At 37.7% G+C, this 22,968-nt stretch overlaps 1 protein-coding gene across 1 annotated transcript in view; it reads right to left on the reverse strand.

Moving 5' to 3' along the window:
• spag16 (sperm associated antigen 16) overlaps nucleotides 1-22,968 on the reverse strand; it is a 583,704-nt gene that overhangs the window by 525,967 nt on the left and 34,769 nt on the right. The window contains exons 7-9 of the mRNA XM_062961030.1: nucleotides 20,309-20,426; nucleotides 17,937-18,006; nucleotides 9,161-9,309 (exon numbers count right to left, since the gene is read on the reverse strand). Of these exons, the coding sequence (XP_062817100.1) occupies nucleotides 9,161-9,309; nucleotides 17,937-18,006; nucleotides 20,309-20,426 (337 nt within the window). The remainder of the gene's footprint in view (nucleotides 1-9,160; nucleotides 9,310-17,936; nucleotides 18,007-20,308; nucleotides 20,427-22,968) is intronic.

Below are 22,968 nucleotides of genomic sequence, written 5' to 3' on the forward strand. Positions count from 1 at the left end.
GCTTTGAGGCAATCATGTCTATCATTCTGGCCATTTCCCTATTCCAGAGATCAGGAAGGGCTTCAATAAGATTCCATGCCAGGGCACACAAACACCCCTGGAGTCAATGTGGCACATTCCAAATTGCCATTGTCACTGCCATTGTTGTTATTATCACCATATCCTATATTGCATCTTATATAATATTGTTCAATAGAATCAATAATAAAATCAGTAGAAGAGAAGAACAGAAGGCAGCCACAATACACTGGACACCTTAAACAAACATGCAGATGGGGGTGGAAGGGGCAACCTTTTAGGCCTAAAAAATTTGGCTTTCTATAGAGGCCCATTTTAAGCACTAAAAAAGAAAATTAGGCACTCATCTCATTTCATTGTGTACCAGGAATGATACCTATATATTCTTATCTTCAATTGGATCCCAACTTGACTTCCACAGGGCTCTGCTACTTCTCACCAGAAGTGCCTTTCTGTCTTACTGAATCTGCTAGAAGTATTCCACCCACTTTAAGGAATTCTAACAAACTCTAATAAATGCAAAAATTAATTAAATAATCAGAGCATGGGAATTGTCTTCACTATCAATCAGGAAATATAGTTATTTAAGTAGAAAAATCCAATGAGTTTATATAAGGAGTTAATTGGCTAATGAGTTCCCAAGCTCTGATCTGATTTTGAAGGGCTGTGCATAGGCCAGACAGACAACAGCTAGAAGAAACATTTAAAGTCGTATATGTCATATTTTCAAAATTATGGAATAATTTTAATATTTTTATTTATGTAAAGGTGGTTTACAGAATGCAATAAATAATAGAAATAAATAAAATACACATAATACAAATATATCTGTACTAAACCCACCCCCACCCCTGAACCATCACCCATGACTTCTGACACCACTCACTGTGAAACTCATATCTCATTAAAACCTACCCTTATCTTAATATTAATAACATCCCCTTGCGGCTATTTTGAAGTCTACTTTTGTCTTCCTTTCTAAATATTCAAAGGCAAGCCTCCATTTTCTAACAAGGTCTTCATTATTTCCTCCCCGAATGCCATTGGACAGCTTGGTCATTTGCATGTAGACTAATAATTTTACTCTCTAGTCCTTTATTAATAACGGTTTTCCTCCTTTCATGATTTAGCTATTGATCTTGCAGTAACAAAACAGTATTGACACATTTTTATGTCTTCTACTATTTTTTTACCAATTAAAACTAAGAGGCACATTTCTGGGTTTTTAGTAATCATTTTGTTTGTTTCTTTTATTACCCTTTTCCAGAAAGTTTGCACCAGTCTGCATGTCCACCAAGTATTTTACATCTCCACAGACCCGTAGCCAGGATTTTGTTTTGGGAGGGGCTGGGATTTTGGTTTGGGGGTGGGGTGGGGGGCTGAGTCTGAGTGGGAGGGGGTCTACCCTAGCAAACCTTTTGTATCGTTATCTCAATACCCCCATGCTTATGGGATATATTGAGCATGGTGATCAGTTCATGATATGAATAAACAGTTTAAATAATAAATGTAAGGCCTTCTCGCGGACCACCCTGAGAATTTCGGGGGGAGGGGCTGAAGCCCCTCAAGCCCCCCCCCCCCCCCCAGGTACATGCCTGCGTCTCCAGTATTCTCCCAGTGAGATTTGTTATTTTGCCTATTAGGAGTTATATAACTTCTATAGGACATTTTGTACTTATTTTCTCTGGTGGACCCAGCTATCGAAAATTTAAAATCTTTTCCCCATAAATATTCCAATTTTTCCAAATCAACATTTTCCCCTAATTCTTTAGCTTTAGTCCATGAAATCATCACTGTTTTTTATTTGATTATCTTCTAAGTTATATTCTAAAATGTATCTGTATAATCTGGAAATTAGTCCTTGAGTCCCCTTCTCCAAAATATTCTCCAGTTCCGAATTTCTTTGGGGAAATCCTGCCTATTATCTTTCATAAATTTATCATGTAATTGGAAGTAATGAAACCAGTCATTTATCTCTAACTCTTCTCTTCCTTTGAGGGCCCTTCTACACTACTATACAAAATCCAAATTATCTGCTTTGAACTGGATAATATGGCAGTTTAGACTCATATAATCCAGTTCAAAACAGATAATGTGGATTATCTGATTTGATAATTTGGATTATATGGCAGTGTAGAAGGGGCCTTAGTTTCCATTGCTCGCTCGCTCTCTCTCTCTCTCTCTCTCTCTCTCTCTCTCTCTCTCTCTTTTTTTTTTTTTTTTTTGCTTAGGCACTCCCCATAGGTTCTCCATTCTTCATTAAATACTGGATTTAGCACTGCTTTCAGAGGTTACAGCCATAAAAGTGTTTTTTGCTCCTCTATGGGACTACTATTTCACTATTTATCAAGTGACAGAATCATCTTTATGGCACCCCACTAGTCACTTCTTTCTAAGATGAAGATGAATCTTCTAGGTGAGCACCTTTTGGGTTCAGTCACTTAACCAACCACAAATCCACCTACCCGTAGTATTGACTAGCCTACATTTTACTAGTTTGTTTCCAAGAAAAGAATGGGGGACCTTGTCAAAGGCCTTACTGAAATCAAGATATGCTACATCTACAGCATTCCCTGCATCTACCATACTTGTAACTCTGTCAGGAAAAAAAGATAAGATTAATCTGGCATGGACTTGTTTTTGAAAAATCCATGTTGACTTTTAGTGATCACAGCATTCCTTTCTAGGTGACTGCAGACTGCTTCCTTAACGATCTACTCCAGAAGCTTTCCTGGTATTGATGTTAGGCTGACTGGACAGTGATTGTTTGGGACCTCTTTTTTCCCTTCTTGAAGATAGGGATGACATTTGCCCTCCTCCAGTCTGCTGGGACTTTTCCTGTTCTTCAAGATTATTTCCCGTGGCTGTGAAATTACTTCTACTAGTTCCTTCAGTGCTCTTGGATGTAGTTCATCTGACCCTGGAGACTTTAGGTCATTAAGGAAGTGGTCTGCAAACACTTAGAAACAAATGCAGTCATTGCTAATAGTCAACACGGATTTACCAAAAACAAGTCATGCCAGACTAATCTAATCTCTTTTTTTGATAGAGTTACGAGTTGGGTCGATACAGGGAATGCCGTGGATGTAGCCTACCTAGATTTCAGTAAGGCCTTCGATAAAGTCCCTCACAACCTTCTGGCAAACAAACTAGTAAAATGTGGGCTAGACAAAACTACGGTTAGGTGGATCTGTAATTGGCTAAGCGAACGAACCCAAAGGGTGCTCACCAATGCGTCGTCTTCATCTTGGAAAGAAGTCACGAGTGGAGTGCCGCAGGGTTCCGTCCTGGGCCCGGTTCTGTTTAACATCTTTATTAACGACTTAGACGAAGGGTTAGAAGGCACTATCATCAAGTTTGCAAATGACACCAAACTGGGAGGGATAGCCAACACTCCAGAAGACAGGAGCAGAATTCAAAACGATCTTGACAGACTAGAGAGATGGGCCAAAACTAACAAAATGAAGTTCAACAGGGACAAATGCAAGATACTTCATTTCGGCAGAAAAAATGGAATGCAAAGATACAGAATGGGGGACGCCTGGCTAGACAGCAGTACATGTGAAAAAGATCTTGGAGTCCTTGTGGACAACAAGTTAAACATGAGCCAGCAATGTGATGCGGCTGCTAAGAAAGCCAACGGGATTTTGGCCTGCATCAATATGGGTATATCGTCTAGATCCAGGGAAGTCATGCTCCCCCTCTATTCTGCCTTGGTCAGACCACACCTGGAATACTGTGTCCAATTCTGGGCACCACAGTTGAAGGGAGATGTTGACAAGCTGGAAAGCGTCCAGAGGAGGGCAACTAAAATGATCAAAGGTCTGGAGAACAAGCCCTATGAGGAGCGGCTTAAAGAGCTGGGCATGTTTAGCCTGCAAAAGAGAAGGCTGAGAGGAGACATGATTGCCATGTACAAATATGTGAGGGGAAGTCATAGGGAGGAGGGATCAGGCTTGTTTTCTGCTGCCCTGCAGACTAGGACGCGGAACAATGGCTTCAAACTACAGGAAAGGAGATTCCACCTCACTGTGAGAGCTGTTCGGCAGTGGAACTCTCTCCCCCGGACTGTGGTGGAGGCTCCTTCTTTGGAGGCTTTTAAGCAGAGACTGGATGGCCATCTGTCGGGGGTGCTTTGAATGCGATTTCCTGCTTCTTGGCAGGGGGTTGGACTGGATGGCCCATGAGGTCTCTTCCAACTCTACCATTCTATGATTCTATGACTTGGAATCATTTATTAATCAGGTATTCCTTGACTACTTCTTTACCTAGTTTTACTAAAGAGTGTTCTTAGGCAACCAGCTGGCCACAGATTACTGGACGAGACATGCCTGACACAATAGGTATCTTCTTTTGCCTCACCTTGATAATTTTTATCCCAGAAAGATAATGATAAAATATGCAATTGCACACCTGAGGATTTCACTAAATCTACTCCCCCCTTCTTCTAGTGTATGGTGTCTAGGGTGGAATGCGTTTAATTACAAGAGAATTAATTGACTATTAATATTACAAGCAGGCACTACTTCTTTACTTAGTTTTACTAAAGGGTGTCCTTAGGTGTATTGGTCGACATGGCAGAAGACATTAATAAAAAGCCTATCATCCTGATTCCAATGCACAGATCAGCTACCACCGTCCTATTATTAGCAGATAGATCAGAATCAGGGATTCTATGTTTTCATTGGGTCCTTGGTATCTGCTGAGGTTTGCCTTTGGGATCACCCATTGATAGCAAAACCTGTGGTCAGGGGAGACCTGACCAGTGAAATCTCTCCCCAGAAGAAGGCTTCCAGTTATTATGCAAAAATGTATTACGTGAAGAGACTCTAAACTGGAAGTTTGCATAATATGTGGGCCCATTACATTACAAAAGTTATTTTGCAGCAATTATTCCAGTGCTTCTGGTTTTAGCCACAAAACAGTAAAGACCACTAGCCCCACATTAGTCTTTTAAGAAAACATTGTTGTCTGCAAGCTCCTCATGACATAGGTTAAAGGGTCACCTAATTGGGTTTTACTGCTTAGCCTATCTAGTAAGCACGTGTGAATTCTGCTTTTATCTAGACACATCAAACATATGTGAATGCCTTCCATAAGGATTCTGAGAGAAATACACAATCACTGATTCATTTCCAGTTCAAAAATGTAGGAAAAAAACAATCATGTAAGAAAATAGCTTGACCTCTTCTGAACATTTCTATCATCCACTAAAGCAATTCTGTCACATTTCTCAGCAAAATAGATTGAACACAATTATTATTACATATATCCTTGTAACTCCAAGATTACAGGTTTCAAATTTCAGTCTCAGTTTAAAGTATATGTTTCATCATTCACTCTACTATTAAGAAGGCCATTATAATAGAATTCAGATACGTTTAGAGTTACGTCTTTGTGCTTTTGGACATTTTACACTACAGAAGTTCTTCTCATCAAAGCATAATAGTTGAACTTGTAAAATTGAATGCCAAAAGTATCAACAAAGACCATGTATTTTACAAATGGTTTTGCTAAAATATGGTCTCAAAAGTGCTGTATAGTATCACTTATGCATCAACAGTGAGACATACAGGATAAAAATGCTTGTGAGACTTATGTGTAAAGTATGTCCACATTTTCTGAAAAGGATAAGAGTCCAGAACGCAGATAATCCACTCCCTCATAATTTAAATTTGTATCAAGATTATCAGACAGACTTATATGATTAAGTAGTCCATTATTAGTAGCACACAATTTTTCAGTCAGTTAAACCATTCAACCAATAAACTTTTAGTTTGTTCCAATCAGGGCTGTAGCCAAGGGGTGTGTGTGTAAGAGGTTTAACCCCCCCCCCCCCCAAATTTCAGTTTTTTTTAAAAAAAAACCTGGTTTACTCATGAATTTTAACTGGTTAACCAAATCCGCATGAGAGTCCACTGAAGTTTATCTGTCTTGAGTATCCACTGAAGTTTATCGATGGAGCCTGATTTCTACATTATTTTGCGTTATGGAATTACTCTTCATGATTCGCTAAAAAAAAGTTTCTCACACACACACCCTGCCCCCTGAAATTTATTCCTAACTATGGCCCTGGTTCCAATGAACTGTTATCAGATTTTGTTCTGGTTAAGAGTCATACAGTTGTAGCACCACCAAAACCTATTTAAATATTTTTAACATATGGTAAAAAGTAAGCTTCTGAAGTCCCCATTAAGAATATATTTCTCCCTTTCCAGGTGGAAATAAATGGCTGGTCACCATCTCTGAGTGGTCAATCTACATTTTAAGATATACAAGTTAGCTGGAGAAGTTTCATTTTCATTCAGATACAAGCCAGCTCTTACATTCTCTCTCATTCTTCCTTGGCATATTTGATAAAAAAAATTTAATTTGGAAATTGATCTGTGATCTGTGAGGGTCTATAAGCTTTTTTTCACTCTGGTAATTTCTTTTAGAAATTATTCTGTGGCACATGTCACCTTCACATGACTAGACTATTAAACAAATATGTAACACTCACAAAAGACAAATAAAACTTAGCTACTATTTGTGCAAAATTATTGTTAGTCCCGTAAGTCATTAGTAATTCATTAGTTTGTGCAAATGAATCACTATTAAAAAACATGCAAATAAGGGGGAGAGAAAAATGTAATAATCAAAACACATACCAATTCAGAAGCCTCTCAAAGTCAGTTTGATTTTCAGTATAAGCATTAAGGAACTTTGGTAAACCCAAAGAGGCCATTGATAGACGGAGACTGCTTGCCAGTCACCATACGGAAAGGCAGCTATGGTGAGAGACTGAGAACACAGCATTCTGGGAAATGTAGTTTGGGAAGGGAAGGCCCCCTGTGGCAGAGAATTCAAAAGGCCCTGCCCTAAACTACATTTCCCAGAATGCAGTGATCAGAATCAGAAAGCCCCAATGAGGGCTGCAGCAGCCAGCCATTTAAAGTCAGTCTAACAATAATAAAAACAATTACTGAATCTGCAAAGAGAATGAAAGTCAGTAATAGTATAAATCTGTGCTAAGTTGAAATTCTATGGTTAATTGTGTGCAACAACAATTTACAAAGAGGATAAGAACCCGTTCACAGTGCAGAGGTCCACAGCGGAGAGCCAGTCTTACATGCTCTCCAGCTGTTCTCCTGCACAAGCCATGTGGTCCCTTCGTGACCCTAAGCCTGAGAAAGAAACCAAGATAGAGGCTCCAGGGGTCAATTGTGTGTACACATTGTTAGACATTCAAGGAGACTGATGTTGTGGTTTTTGAGAGGATAAATGTTTTTGTCTAAACTATTAAAAATCCCCAAACATCAGTAGATGTGCTAATCTTTCTGAAACTTCAGGGAACAGATGCTCTGGTTATTTTGTGCATTGAATATAAAATTCAAGTATATAGCTCTTGTAGTTTGCTTAAAAAATATTATTTGTAAAAAAATTCAAAGATTCTCCAAATATCAGTGGATGAGCATAATGTTCTGAAATTTGGTGGGATAATAGTGGAAAATGTGTGGTACAATTATAGTAGGTTTCATCATGATAGCTCTAAAAATGAGGGAGAAATGGACCCCTGACGTTTACCCACTTCCTCAATTACTTAATGGAAAAAGTAACGAAAAATTTGTTACTTAGTTATAGTTACAAAAAAATTAGGTCTATAATTTCAGAAACACCCTCAAAAATTATTCACACTTCCCCAATTTCGTAATGTGCATTGAAGCATTTGTTCATTAATTGTGCAACCCTATTAGCTACTATCGGCAGCAAAGAAACAGGACATAAAGAGCCATTATTAGAGTTCAATGAAATAAAAGAAATGCAGAAGTTGTATTTTCAGAAAATTTGTTATGGAGGGACAAAGACCCCTCGACATTGCTTCACAAAATGATCTTATGATCATAGCGCAAGCTAGAGCCACTCCATACCTGGCCAAATTTAAATGCAATGTGGGCATGGAAACTTACCTCTTCTTGACTCTTCCATTATATATTAGAAAACTTTTTACCCGGGCTAGATTCGAGCAGCTCGACATTAAGTCCAAGCTAGGTAGACATCAGAATATCCCCTATACGCAGAGAACCTGTGGGTGTCGTGAGGTAGATGCAGAAGTGGAGGACTCAGAACATTTTTTCTTAAAATGCCCCTACTACACCAGGATTCGATCTCTCTATTTAGACCCTCTGCTGGAGAATCATACTCAGAGAATAAGGAGAAATTGCATATCCTTCTACAGGGTTCAGATAAAAACTCTATTTTAAAACTGGCCCTTTTTACACAAAAAGTGCTGGCCATTCGTGAGAAGATGGAAGCTGAAAGCTGATACATTATTGGCACTAACAAAATCCAAACTTAAAATTTACTACGGACAAGACACTTGTTTTACTTACCCCTGTCCTTGTTCAAACCTTTCCTTAGGAAATTACTAATTTTAACCTTTTTACTCTGTATTTGTCTAGGAGCGGGTTATTAGGCCGCAGGTCGGGATGTTTTGTATCTTTACATGGTTTTATTGTATGTATGCGTAAGTGTGTACGTATTGTATGTTTTACATGTTTTGATATGGTCAAAAGTGACTAATCAATAAAGAATTGTTGGTGTTGAAAAAAGAAATGCAGAAGTTGTATTTTCAGAAAATCTGTTATGGAGGGACAAGGGTGAGGTTTTTCAGCTTCTTCTCACTCCTGAGAATGTGGAACTTAAGAATCTCTAACATATGAGAAGCAGATGAGGATAAGCTACACAGTGAACTCTAGATTTATGGTATTTAATCATACTACCAGTTTTTCCACACACTAATAACTATTATTCTTTCTCATTGCCCATCCTCACAGTGTCCCCAATTAGCTATTTCACATAAGTGCTTCTCATTTGCAATCACCTTTCAAATACCTCAACATACTTTCTAGCTCTAAGACTGCCTTACCTCCAATTAATACAGAAAAAAGTAATGCCTCCCACTGAAAAGTGCCAAAGCCTAGATTTAAATCTACAAAGCATTAATGTTTCCTAGGAATTTCAGACTGGCTTCAGAACTATAAGATGTACACCATATATAGCAAGCTCTGATACAGCCAATTATAGTGATATCTGCCATTTCACAAAGCACATAATATCAGGCCAAATTTAGCAAAGGTTGAGCAAATTGAAATTTTCATACCTTTGGAAATCTCTTGCCCATCTGCTTTGATGGATCTTTGGCCGGATCATAGGGATGAACTCCAGAATACATATTTTGGTCCTTGGCTTCTCTGAGAGCTCTTTGGGATGGTCCTTCTAGCCTCTCATCTCTTTCACACCTATGACCTGCTATAACATTTTTTTAAAAGTCTCAGCATTTATTTTTCATAGGAAGACAACATGTATTTTAATTTTAAATATCATCTGTATCTTATTCATGTAATTTTTTTTTTATTTCAGTCCAATCAACTTCTTACTGAAGTAGTAATATTTCCATATGGACCCCCAAATTAAACAGAGGGTATGAGTGCTACTTTACTTAATTCTTCTAAGCATTCATGACAACTAATATTATATCACTGATCAAAGATGTAGATGTAGGAACAGGTAACTTGAATCATTGGTACAGGGGTCTTCAAATGGTACTTTACATTATCTGAGCGGACTCCAAAAGGGAACCTAGATAGAGAAGAATAGTCAATTTTATGGGAGGGGGGGAGTAAAATAATTTTCCCCCATTTTCTGGTTATCCCCCCCCTTCCCATACCATAAACAATGGTTCTTTCGACAATGGTGACATGGGTGGGGGGAAATGGTTTAGCCCCTTCAATCCCCTCCCCCCCCCAGTAAAATCAACCATCGTTCTCTATCTAGCGCCCCTTTGTGGCCTCCACCCAGATAATAGAACAATACCCCTCAAAGTTTTTAAACAAAGGGCCGGTTCACAATCCTTCAGACTGTTGGGGGGGAGGGGGGCGAATTGGAGTTTGAAAAAAACTTGAAGTAATTCCTATGCACACTGCACATATCTTATTTGAAGGGCAAAAAAATTTGAAAAAACAATAAAATCGTTAAAATGAAGAATAATCTTAACCAACATAAACTTACTAGTGTTTCAGGGAGAAGTGTCGGCCTACTTTTGACTGATGAGATAGTCAAGTTAATTAGGACTATTGTTGTCATGTGCCTTTAAGTCGTTTCAGACTTAGGGCAACCTTAAGTCTAAAGTTTAGGGTGCAGGCCAAGTAAATTAACTTGGAGGGCCTTAACTTGGGAACCCCTGCATTCGCATTTACTTACTAAAAAACCAATGAAAAGGGGGAAAAAACTAATTTTAAAAAAAATCAAAGACATCTATCTTGCCTTTCAACTGAATGATCTCAAAGTGACTTCCAACAAATTTTAATAACACAAACACAAAAAGCACAAACCCCCAGAACCCAGCATTATGTTTTGGACAAACAATAAAGCTAGAGATGCTTCCCTTCCAGTGTCATAGGATGGTATAAGAAATCTTGAAAGAATACATTTGTTTAGCATAACTCAAAGCAAGAGGGAAAGGTACACCTACAACTGAAAAATTGTCAGAAATGCTACAATGGACAAAATGATATTCAAATGATATTAAATGGTCTTTAAAGAAGCAACTAATTCTCAAAAAAACAATGGCTTTTATCACAGGGAAGTCCATGGCACCATCTCAAAATTTCAAATATGCTTCCTGGCCCCAAAAGCTTGGGGAACCCTGTGTTTGTTGTGATCCTTCCTATATATGTTTTCTAGGCTAAATCAAATTATTATTGTTTCAAGTTTGTTTTATAAAAATTGTTATTATGCCCCACTATCTAAACAAACTGGATTCTAATTCTTTAAAAGTAAAACAAATCTAAAATAAAACTAAATCAATCTTGAAACCTTTCGTACAAAGAAAGGAAAGCCCACTCAAATTACATAGAGAACTTCCATTCATGGGATCAGGCCCTGAAGACCTTCCCTTCTGGCAAAATCAATTCAGACAACATTTAGAATAATGCAAAGCACTGAAATTTTGTATAACTATTTGATTAGTTTATTTTAAGGGATGCATATGGGGAAACACTGTTCTTTAAACAAGTTCTTAGTCTTATGAATACTTTAAAAACCAAGTGTTTCAACATGATAAAAAAATCTTACTCTAGAATATTTCCCTAAACATTACACATTGCAGAAATGTATTCTTTGTTTGGAAGTGTCACTCACAGTAGATCATGACTAGCAGCTACATTGCTCAGGGGACATTGTGTTTGTTTGCACTTGTGAAATTAAACATACTTGCAAACTACTACAGAATTACGAAAGCCCAGAGGTTTACACAGAAACTGCAGTTTGAACATGCTGAAGTTCTACAGAATTATTGCGATGAGACCATATAAGTCTGCACCAACTCATATTTTGAGATTTCCTGTTCTGTTTTTTCTGCTTCATTTTTAAAAAATTCACAATCAAAGCATTTTCAACAAATGGACACCCAGACACTGTTTAATAACAACAAGAACAACAACAACAATTTGATTTTTTGCTCAACTCTCCTGTTGGCTCAAGGGAAGAGGGCTGTGGCCAAGGGGAGAGGTTAGGGGTTCAACCCCCCCTCCCAAAAAAATGTCAGGTTTTTTAAAAAACTGGTTTACTCATGAATTTTAACTGGTTAACCAAATCCCCATGAGTATCCACTGAAGTTCATCTGTCTTGAGTGTCCACTGAAGTTTATCGATGGAGCCTGATTTCTAAATTATTTTGTATTATGGAACTACTCTTTATGATTTGCTGAAAAAAGTTTCAACCCCCCCCCCCCCAAAAAAAAATTCTGGCTATGGCCCTGAAGAGTACAACATAGTTAAAACATATCACCATAGAATACACACAATCAAAGGCATATATATAATAAATACTCTATCACTACTATAAACTAAAAACAAAACAAAAATCAATTAAACCAAATAAAGACAGCAAACACCACATACAAACATCTCTACTCCCACAAACAAATACGAATTGGCTTCCCATCCTCTAAAGTAAAGATTTAAATCTGTCAAACTCTTAAACTTCTTTTTAATATCAAACAAAACTACTTTTTTCTGCGTAAAGCAAAAACATATATCTATACATAATAAAGGTTGAACGCCCCTTAATCAGAAGTTTGAGACCTGAAAGATTTCAAAATCTGAAATTGGAGTGGCCTAGAAAGTAACATTCTTTGCTTTTTGAAGACTCAGTGTACAAAACTTTGTTTCATGCACAAAAATATTTTTAAATAACATAAAATTACCTTCAGGTTATACACAGGATGTGTATACAAAAGAAATAAATGTTGTGTTTGGACTTGGGTCTCATCTCCAAAATTGTGTATGCAAATATAGATTCAGTAAAACCAATAAAATCCAAAACAGTTCTGGTCCCAAACATTTTTGAAATAGGATATTGAACCTGTATCAATTGTCAGATCCCACAAGTGTAATCTTTTCTTCTTTATATACGTCAGGGCAGCACCCAGTCCTTATTAATTTATTTACAGTATTTATATTCTGACCTCTCTTTGATCAAATTAAATGATTTGATCATTCCAGCCATTTCAAAGATATTCAAAATCCATGCTTGGAATTTCCTATTCCGTTTGTCTTTTAGACTGTTGCCTTTCCACATTAAGGCAATTCAAATAAAACCTTTAAAAACTTGTTAGCACGTTTTCTGCATGATTGTAATGAAAATTTGTAAACTTGTAAGCAGTGACTTGTCTGTTATCAATTTAAATGCATAGTGAAAATGTTAGGTGGATTGGGAATTGGTTCCCAATGGCTCCTCCTCATCCTGTAGAGAAGTGACCTGGGGGGGGGGGGTGCCACAGGGTTCTGTCCTGGGCCCATTACTCTTCAACATCTTTATCAATGGTATGCTTATCCAATCTGCTGACGACACAAGATCAGGAGGGATATCTAATACCCCAGAGGACAGGATCAGAATTCAAAATGACACTAACAGATTAGTGAGCTGTGCCAAAACAAAATGAATTTCAGCAGGGAGATATATATGGTACTATACTTTGGCAGTAAAAGTGAATGCAGATACAGTATGGGTGGGTGACACTTGGCTTGCAAACAGTACATGTGAAAGGAATATAGATCAAAAGCTGATTTGGCAGCTTAAAAAGCCAATACATTTTCAGGCTGCAACAACAGGACTATAGTGTCAAAATTATAGTCCCACTCTTTTCTGCTTTGACCAGACCTCACCTGGAATAAAGTGTCCATTTCTGAACACCACAATTCAAGATGATATTGACAACCTGGAACATGTCCAGAGAAGGATGACCCAAATGATCTATGATTTGGAAACCAAGCCTATGAGGAACAGCTTAAGGAGGTGGGTATGTTTAGCTTGGAGAAAAGAAAGCTAAAAGGGGATATGTTTAAATAGTTGAAAGGAGGCCACATTTAGGAGAGAGCAAGCTTGTTTTCTGCTGCTCTGGAGGAAAGTAATCAAATAGAAGGGGGGGGACACCTAAACATTAGGAAGAACTTCCTGTTGGCAAGAGCTGTTTGGCAGTGGAATATGCTGCTTCACAGAATGATCGAGTTTCCTCCTCTGGAGAGAGTTAAGCAGAGGCTGGATGGCCATCTGTTGCGGGTGCCTTTATTGTGTTTTCTTGCATGGCAAGGAGTTGGACTGGATGGCCCTTGTGGTCTCTTCTAACTCTATGATTTTATGATTCTATGAAACACACCTATCTCTTAGACTGAGGACACAGCTGGTGTCTGCCTGGGATCACCTTCCTTCACCAAAGTTCTCAACTCCTGACAATGGTAAACCAGACAGAACAGGTTAACATCAACACTCTACTTAAGTATTTCCAGGCAAGAGAGCTTCAGGTTACTTACATGATAACTGTGCAAGCTTTTTTAGTCCATTTTAGGCTAATATAATAGCCCTAGAGATAAACATTCCTGTTGAGGAGAAATCCAGACAGCAATGCCTGGGCACTTCAGATTTGTTACATTCCATGCAATTATAGTCAAACCACAGTTATAAAAGCTGACTAATTTTCACTTTATCTCTAGCTGCAAGTTTTAAGCAGCATCAGGATGGGGAGGGTAGTAAAGGAAGATTGGACAAACACAGCTTTTCGGTACTGGGTTGCAATGGAGTGCATGCAATAAACAATGAAATAAGCCAAGTTTGACCTGAGAAAGAATAGGATCCTACTGTAACTGTAACTGATCCTATATAGTTGCATACTCCTGCATGCAACAAGAAAGGTATACAGCACCTGCTTCCAGAATGTGTGGACAGAAAAACAGAGAGAAGGGGGGCAGCAGATGCACCTGCCTCGCTAGCTAGCCTGTTGACTTGGGTCTAATTACAAATCACCCTTTACAAGACTAAATGGTTCTCTGAAAACCTATATAGAAAATCAGCTAACAGGGAGAATTCTAGGCTACAGCTCTCTTACCCAACATGGTAGTTTTATAGGCAGAGGTAACAATATGTGCTCTATGATAAGATAGACCCAGAGTCTGAAATGACATACATTATGAAATCACTATTACTGTTACTGTAGAATCATTATCTTAGAAAGAAGTTGTTATTGTGCTGTTGTGTATTTCAAGTCATTTCCAACTCTTGCTGATACTAAGGCAAACCTATTGTAGGGTTTTCTTGGTATGATATGTTTGGAGAGGATATTCCTTTGCTTTCCCACAACCTGAGAGAGCATGACTTGTCCAAGTAACGATTTGAATCCTGATGTCTGGAATTCAATGCCAACACCTAAAACACTACATCCTGTTGAACATTCTGGTATTCAGAGTAAACAGCTAAAATTTAAATCAGCACTGTTGTTTTGTTTACTAGACATATGATTTTATACAAAACTACACAAATAGATCTAGCCATGTAACTATAAAACAATCGTAACCTGACACCAAGCCAGTATACCTGGAAGAAAGTCACACTGAGTTCAATGAGATCTCCTTCTAAACATGCTCAGAACTGCACCTTAATCACATTTCACAGGAGTTAGTATTTATTTTTATAGCATGTCATTTCTGTTTAGACTACTGAAAGATGAAAAAAAAATGAAGTAATCCAGTGTAGAGGGTGGAGGCCTCATAAAATAAACATATCAATGTTCAATTGTCAGGCTTGCAAATATATTTCACAAAACTATTTAAAGGAAAATAAATGTGCATAATCTAGGTCTATAAAACTTGGCAAATAATATGATTTGCTACCAGTCCATTTTCCAGTCAACCAAAAGAAGTATATGTAGCATAGCAATATACACTGCATTTCGTTTTCCTATTTTGATTTGTCAGTCTCAATCTAAACATAAAAATACATACTAATTTTAGTGAAGTCCCAGTTGCTCAATTTAGTAAGTTTTATCTGCCAATATAAAATACACCCCTTCAAAAAGATCAGTATGAACAGATTCACTTTTCGTTTAATAAGAAACAGTTTTCTTTTTAAACTCTGCAACATGCTTTTAGCTACAGAAAAGCTCTGCAGAGTCCAGCCTGTGTACATAGCTATCCCCACAGGGCATAATAGTGTCCTGTCCCACACTCCACCTCCCTCCTCAGACCAGTCTATACAGTCTAGTAGGCCATGAAAGTGAATGAAAGATCTGGGGACATCCTTATACCTACATACAAAAGGCACATGGACCTTCTTTTCCTTTTAACAGCCTTATGTAGTGGCTATGTACAAATTGCAGGATTTTTATCAGAGCAGCAATTAAGAGTAACAGGCAGAGGTCATGTCCACATCAGTCATTTGTACACAGGGCCTTTTTGTGTGCACTATCTTTTTTTGGAATATTTAGCTTGCAAGACACTACAGTCAGTTAGTGCCTAAAAGTTCCTTCCTCTAACCAATATACTCAGTGCATTGTTCTTATGAACTACACAACAACACACTGCCAAAAAAAAGTGCATTGCACTATGCATGCAAAATTGCCCAATTCCACTCTGATTAGGATGCACCAAGACATATGCCAATCAGATACTAACTAAAATAAGCAGTAGTAAACTGGTTATTGAAAAACCCACCCGGAATTCCCACTGTGATAGAAAATTATCAAGCAGTTCCCAATATCCCTTTCTGGAACATGATTCTAGAGTCTGCAATGACTTCTCATCTCCAAGGTCCCTGGATGAAATGGTACTGTAATGCACTGTACTTAGTGACCATGGGATCCTTCTGGGCCAGCTTTCAGGGATGGGACTGTTTTACAGTGGTTCCAATCCTTCTTTAATGGACAAACTCAAAAAGGTGCTACTGAGGGATTTCTATTCAAAACCCTTGCGTTATAATGACCTATAAGGTGTCCATTAAGTCTTGGTTCTGCTCACTGTTTACATGAAACTGCTTTCAGTGGTTATTCCCTGGCTGAAAAACTTCTTTCCAAAAGAGGCTAGGATGCCCCATCCACTCTTTTTATTTAAACATGCATTTGCTAATTAAAAGTATGAAGGAGGTGCTGGGCAGATCTGGTGGAGGACACTCGGGGGCCCTTCCACACAGCCATATAACCCAGAATATCAAGGCATATAATCCACAATATCTGCCTTGAACTGCATTAGCTGAGCCCACGCTACCATATAATCCAGTTCAATGTGGGTTTTAAACAGCTGTGTGGAAAGGGCCTCAATCACAGCTCAGGAAGTGCTGTGAAGGGGTGAATGGAATGTAATAAATCTATAGAGATTGTCCCTGAGACATCAGAGAAGATTTGGCTTTGACAGAGACAGGGTGGATTTGACAGAGGAGACAGTTGACAAGACGGAGCCCCTAGTGGCACAATGGGAACTGCTGACCGAAAGGCTGGAGGTTTAAATCCAAGGAGTGGGGTAAGCTTCCATCTGTCAGCTCCAGCTTCTCATGTGGGGACATGAGTGAAACCTCCCACAGGATAGTAAGACATCCAGGCATCCCCTGGGCAACTTCCTTGCAGATGGCCAGTTCTCTCACACCAGAAGTGACTTGCAGTTTCTCAAGTTGCTCCTCATATGAAAAAAAGTTGACAAGACCTTTTTAGGTCAACAAACATTTAGAGAAGGGGAAGGGGCAGGCTTTGGAAGGGTTGGGGGAATTGCAAGAAATATGGATTTTAAAGGCCATTTTAGTGTATTTACTGTATTTTAATTCTGTTTTACAGCACTGTTATTTAATTATTTTTTAACTTTTGCATTGCACCTCTTAAACTTGATCAGTGTGGAGTGTTAGCTGCCTTGAGTCACGCAGAGAGAAAGATGGAGTATAAATAAAGATAATAAATAATAATAACTCCAATTTTACAGAGACATGACAATTAATCTGAAAGGAATACTGGCTCCACCCTGGGAGGCTTGAAAGAATAGAACATCCAGAAGTTGTCTTGCTGTCTTCCAATAAACGGACATGTGCTATTCTTTGGTTGTCCCTATCAAACCTGATAAAGATGCAGGCCACATTTTTCATAAAGAACCTACACAACACTATAGGCACATGTGCATTCAAGGAGTCAACCTGAAGTCCAGGAACTCAATCCAGAAAAGGAAACTGGGTAGGGTGCACTGCAGAATTCTCAAGAGTTAGAACTTTACAGCCAACCAGGAACAAATGATCTGTCACAAAGGGTCATTAATTAAGATGTGTGTGCTATACTTTTTATTCCTATAGTTATGTTTTAATGACTTTATGCAACTTCAAATTATTAACTTTTTAATATGATCTTTTTCAAAATAGCCATTTTTTAAAGTTTGTTGTAAGCCACTTTAAGTATCATTTCAGAAGAAAGGCAGGGTATAAATTAAATAAACACCCCAAACTGTATTATTCATTAAATGGTGTCTTCATTGAATGTGCAGGAAAATAACCAAAATTTACATTTATTTTATAATATTTTAGATCTAAACATTTTTCTCCAAGTCTTGACTTTCTGAAAAGAATTAAATGCTTACCTCTAGACACAGGAATGTGAATGTTGCTTCCACACTCTAACCTTTGTAATGTTGCTTGCAAGCCAGTAATCTAAGAAATTGAAAGGAAAAAAGAAAAATTTACTTACATTTCTCCTGCTGAAAAAATGCTAAGTATAAAATACATAAATATGCTAAGAATCTAAAACCCTGTACTGAGTAACACAGATTAATAATCCATCAAAATGTACATTATGAACTCTTCCATACATTCAGTCAGTGCAGTGAAAAGGGGGGGGGGGAGTTATTTCCCATTTCATTCAGGACCTTGGCACAGCAAGGCAGGAACTGTGCTTTTTTCCCACTCTCCTTTCAGGTCTTGTGCAAGTGACAGTTTTTCAGCTCACGGTGGATCTTGAATATGTAATACAGGTCTGAGCATCTCAAAAGCTATTCTTGCTGAATAAAAATGATCTTTGTATGACTCTTCTCTCAAATGCACAACAGTTGTGTCTAACTGGGACGGAAATGTATACGGTATATATGATCACATTCTGTCCAATATTAGAATACTCCTTTCACCACTTCACATTCTACAACTCAAAGTTATTTTCATTTCAACAAAATATCAATCAAAACTTACTCTGCACAACTGTGTTGTTATACACAGATGACATATTTAGCCATTAGACTGACAAATCATCAAGAGTTATTACTATAGAACCTATACTCCTTTCAGTGAGACTTTTATAATAAAGTAAATGGTGAATTCAGTTTCTATGTTCAAAACAATACTTTCCATCTGTTCTGCTATATTAATTGGTATTAGATAAACTGTAATAATTCTGAATCCTTAATATTTCATGTTTAGGAAACATAATTCAGTATTTAAACTTTTATAAGGTACAAGCCTCATTGTAATGAAAGGAGGATGAATAACAGTGACACCTAAAAGAATGTACATACTGACACCAAGCTTTACTGATACAAAAGAGAGAAACAATATGACACAGACAATAATTTCATCAGTAGTCAAACTACCATACATTGAGGTAAAAGAGGCACCATTTGTCCCATGGGCTATTTTGGACAGCAGCAACAAATAGGATTTAAAAAATAATAACCCAGAAAATGAATGGCTCTGATGAACTATGTGATAATGGAATCTGGGGATTATGAGGGTAAAAACAAAGCTTTATATGGATGCTGATTTTAAATAAGCTGACAATTCTGATTTTAAAAGCCATCCCAAAAATCTTGAAGGCAAACCTTCAATGCCTGTAATAAAGACAATAACCATAAAATTTAAACAAAAATCACTAATAAATAAAGTTATAACACCAGACATTATATGACATGAAGTTAAAATTAAGCAGTTAAGAACACACATTAAATTATCGGTTTAAAAGCCAGCCTAGCCATCTTACCCTTGATTGTTTTTGCTACATCTCTTTCATTAATGGCATCCCATTTCTTCTTAGCTGATCATTTTTTGAGTTAAACACTGTGCAGTTATCTGACTGGAAATGTCCTATGCCTGTCCACGTTAGCTCACTCATCCCAAGTATTGCAATGGTTTATACTTTCAATTTGTTGTTTTACGCTATCTCACTTTGATTGATGTTTGTTACATTCTATGTTCTTATTGTTCAGTTTCAGACTTTTCTTTCACCTTTGAGCATGGCAGCAACTGAACATCATTTTGTCTGAGTCCAGCTGTGTCATTACATGCACATACTTGTTCACAGTTTTTCTCCAATAGCTTGTCAACTGCATTCCAAACTGGGAATCCCATGTTCTTATTTCATTTTGGGTTGTCATATCATAGAGATTAGAAGGTAAAAGGCTTCAGCACCAGATTATCACTGACTTCTTCTGTGTAGTACTAACCAGCCAGCATTAGCTATAGTGTCACTGCCATTATCTCTGAGGCCCATTCTACACTGCCATTAAAATCCAGATTATCTACTTTGAACTGATTATATGTCAGTGTAGACTCATATAATCCAGTTCAAAGCATATAATGTGAGTTATCTTAATAATCCAAATTATATTGCAGTGTAGAAGTGGCCTGAGAGATCCTTTACCTATGTCACTTTCCATTACTGCTGCTGTGCTGCAGCCTTTGGGTACATTTAATGTGCTTCCTTAGCAAAATCCTGTCTGACCTGGGAAGTTACATCAGCATCAGTGGCACCATCAGTATAGCCTCACAGGCTCCTTCTACACTGCCATATAACCCAGTTCAAAGCAGATAATCTGGATTTTATATGGCAATTCCATCACCACAGAAAGGTCATGTCATAGTGGGCACCTAACTGAATAATACACCTTTATTGAACAAATTATAATGAAATACCTCAAAATATGTGATTTTCATAAATGTTTTAAGTAGAAAGCAGTAATAGTTTTACCTCGCCAACAACTCTATCTCGTTCCAAACTTGTAAGCACTTTTTCTCTTAGTAGATGTTCGTATTTTAATTTCAGCTGCCTTAACATTGGTTCATACGATGCATAATGTGCCTTTAGCCTATACACAATAAAGAAATACAGGAGAAAATATGTATCATGACTGTAAATGCAGAATCTCTGATTGCCTTGAAGAAAAACTGAGATTACACTGCATTTCTTTCATGCAACTTTCCAACTCTAGAAATTATTTATGATAATGACAAGCACTCATTTTCTTTAACTCCCCCAATATAAAAACATCCTGATCTTGCTATCTTCTCCTCTTTAAAAAGAGACAGAATCACATTCCAAATCACTGGAAATCTTTTTCTCACCATCCTTCAGCTGAGGATATATGTTACTATAGCCACAGTACAGAGCAAGATTGCCTTTAAATTGATGTTATTCATTACTAATTTAAGGAAAGTTATAAATGAACAGCAAAAATAAGATATGAATATATGACCTACTGACAGACCCCACCTGGACATGAAAAGCGCCTTAAATGTATATTTCATGTATAATTAAATGAATAATTATGTATGTTTTTTAATGTATAATCTTAATTTTATTGTAATTTTTAATCTAGATGGATTTTTAAATCTGATGTAAACTGTTTTTTGATGTATATGTTTATATTGTAAGCCGCCCTGAGTCCCCTGATGGGTGAGAAGGGCGAGGTAGAAGTGATGTAATAAATAAAATAAATAAAGATGTAATAAACTCATAGAAAAAAAATTCAAGCATAACATGAGAATCATATATTCATATGAACACTTTCTTCTGAGTTTTATCGTAAATTAATTGAAAGTGTGTTAAAGCGCTGAGCTGCTGAACTTGCAGACCGAAAGGTCCCAGGTTCAAATCCCGGGAGCGGAATGAGCGCCCGCTGTTAGCCCCAGCTCCTGCCAACCTAGCAGTTCGAAAACATGCAAATGTGAGTAGATCAATAGGTACCGCTCCGGCGGGAAAGTAATGGCACTCCATGCAGTCATGCCGGCCACATGACCTAGAGATGTCTATGGACAACGCCAGCTCTTCGGCTTAGAAATGGAGATGAGCACCAACCAGAGTCGGTCACGACTGGACTTAACGTCAAGGGAAACCTTTACTCTTTACCTAATAAAAATATATTAATGTCTAGATCTCCAAAACACTCACAAGCTACCTGTTCATGTTGACTATCTTTCTCTAAAGCCATGGCCTCAAATTCCAAGAGGCACATTACCTCAACCAGCTGTTCTGATATTCTGAACAAAGAATTCTTACTTTCTGATGTGTTGCCAGATTAAGTGCTTTCAATGTCCTCAAATGACCAATGATCCTCTCGTCACTAACTTTCCATCCTATGATGTTCACCCACTCTTGACTTTGGCAGCTTATGCATTTTAATGCATGGCAATTAAGGTTGGAAAGCAGAATATTCATCACAGAACTATAAGCTTCCATTATACAAGAAAAAATAGTATTTTTCCTTTAATCTTCCACTGCAGTTGAAAGAAACTTCTTTCAACTGCAGTGTTGTGTTGTTTATCAAACAAACACAGAATGAACCAAAGTCACATTTACTTAAACCAAGAACTAAAATCTTAAGTGTTTCAAAAGCAAAACAGAAATAAAGCACATGGATGGGGTAACACAAATTAAGGTCAAAAGTCCAATTATGCTGAGAATCCTACAAAGCCAGTTTAGGAGTAAGAACAAATAGTAGTCCTGTTTGCAGTTCAAAAGTCTGATGCCAAAAGTTCACTTAGAATAATATTCCAGAATTCAAGAGTACAAAACGCTATTGTATTTCCAAAGTCAAATCAGATAGTCAACAGTCAAAGTAAAGTCCAATTTCATAAGTCAAAGTCAGGAATATAGTCCAAGATTCAGATTCCAGGGTTCAGGAAACAAGGTCCAAGAAAAGATTATATGAATGGCAGGGTCCAAAACAAGGTTACAGGAACAAGATTAGGGACCAGAGTTCTAACCTTGGGGTAACAGTCCAGGTCCAAGACATGAGTACCAAAGTATAATGTTATCTGCTACCAAAGAGTTATCTCTTCCAGACCCCAAATTTATACAGAGATCTTAGCTGCTATTCATTTCATAAAACCTGTACAGATCATCACAGAAGTCTTGGGAAGGAAGGTTAGATTGACCCCTTCCAGCCAAGCCAGGCCAGACAAACCGCTGGCCATGACATGTAGAATGTTTAGTAGCGGTCATCAGGTTCTGTCAAAGTTATCTCCTAAAATCATGCTTCGTTTGATTCTTAAGGTCCAGAACCTCAGCAAGATGATGGTGAAAAGGCATTTCCTTCAGGAAGCTCCTAAGGGAAAAACCCCCACCTGCGGAAATCACCATTATCTTTGAACTGATGGAGATTTTCTCCTAGAATGGAGGATATGGAAACTTTCATTTGCTTGTTTTAATGAACTCAAGGTGATGAACAGTGTTAAAATAATGCAATATGCAATATAAAGCCTAAAGATTCTAAACAATCCAGAAATCTAATCCAGAGGCACCAGAAACAAGGTCAAAGACAAAGATATGAAGTCATCTGCTAACAAGAGCAATTCTTTTCCAGGCCCTTTTATCATGAGGTCTCCACTGGCAGCAAACCTTCACAGGTA

The sequence above is a fragment of the Anolis carolinensis genome, chromosome 1, assembly GCF_035594765.1.
Source record: "Anolis carolinensis isolate JA03-04 chromosome 1, rAnoCar3.1.pri, whole genome shotgun sequence".
NCBI classification, from domain to species: Eukaryota; Metazoa; Chordata; class Lepidosauria; order Squamata; family Dactyloidae; genus Anolis; species Anolis carolinensis.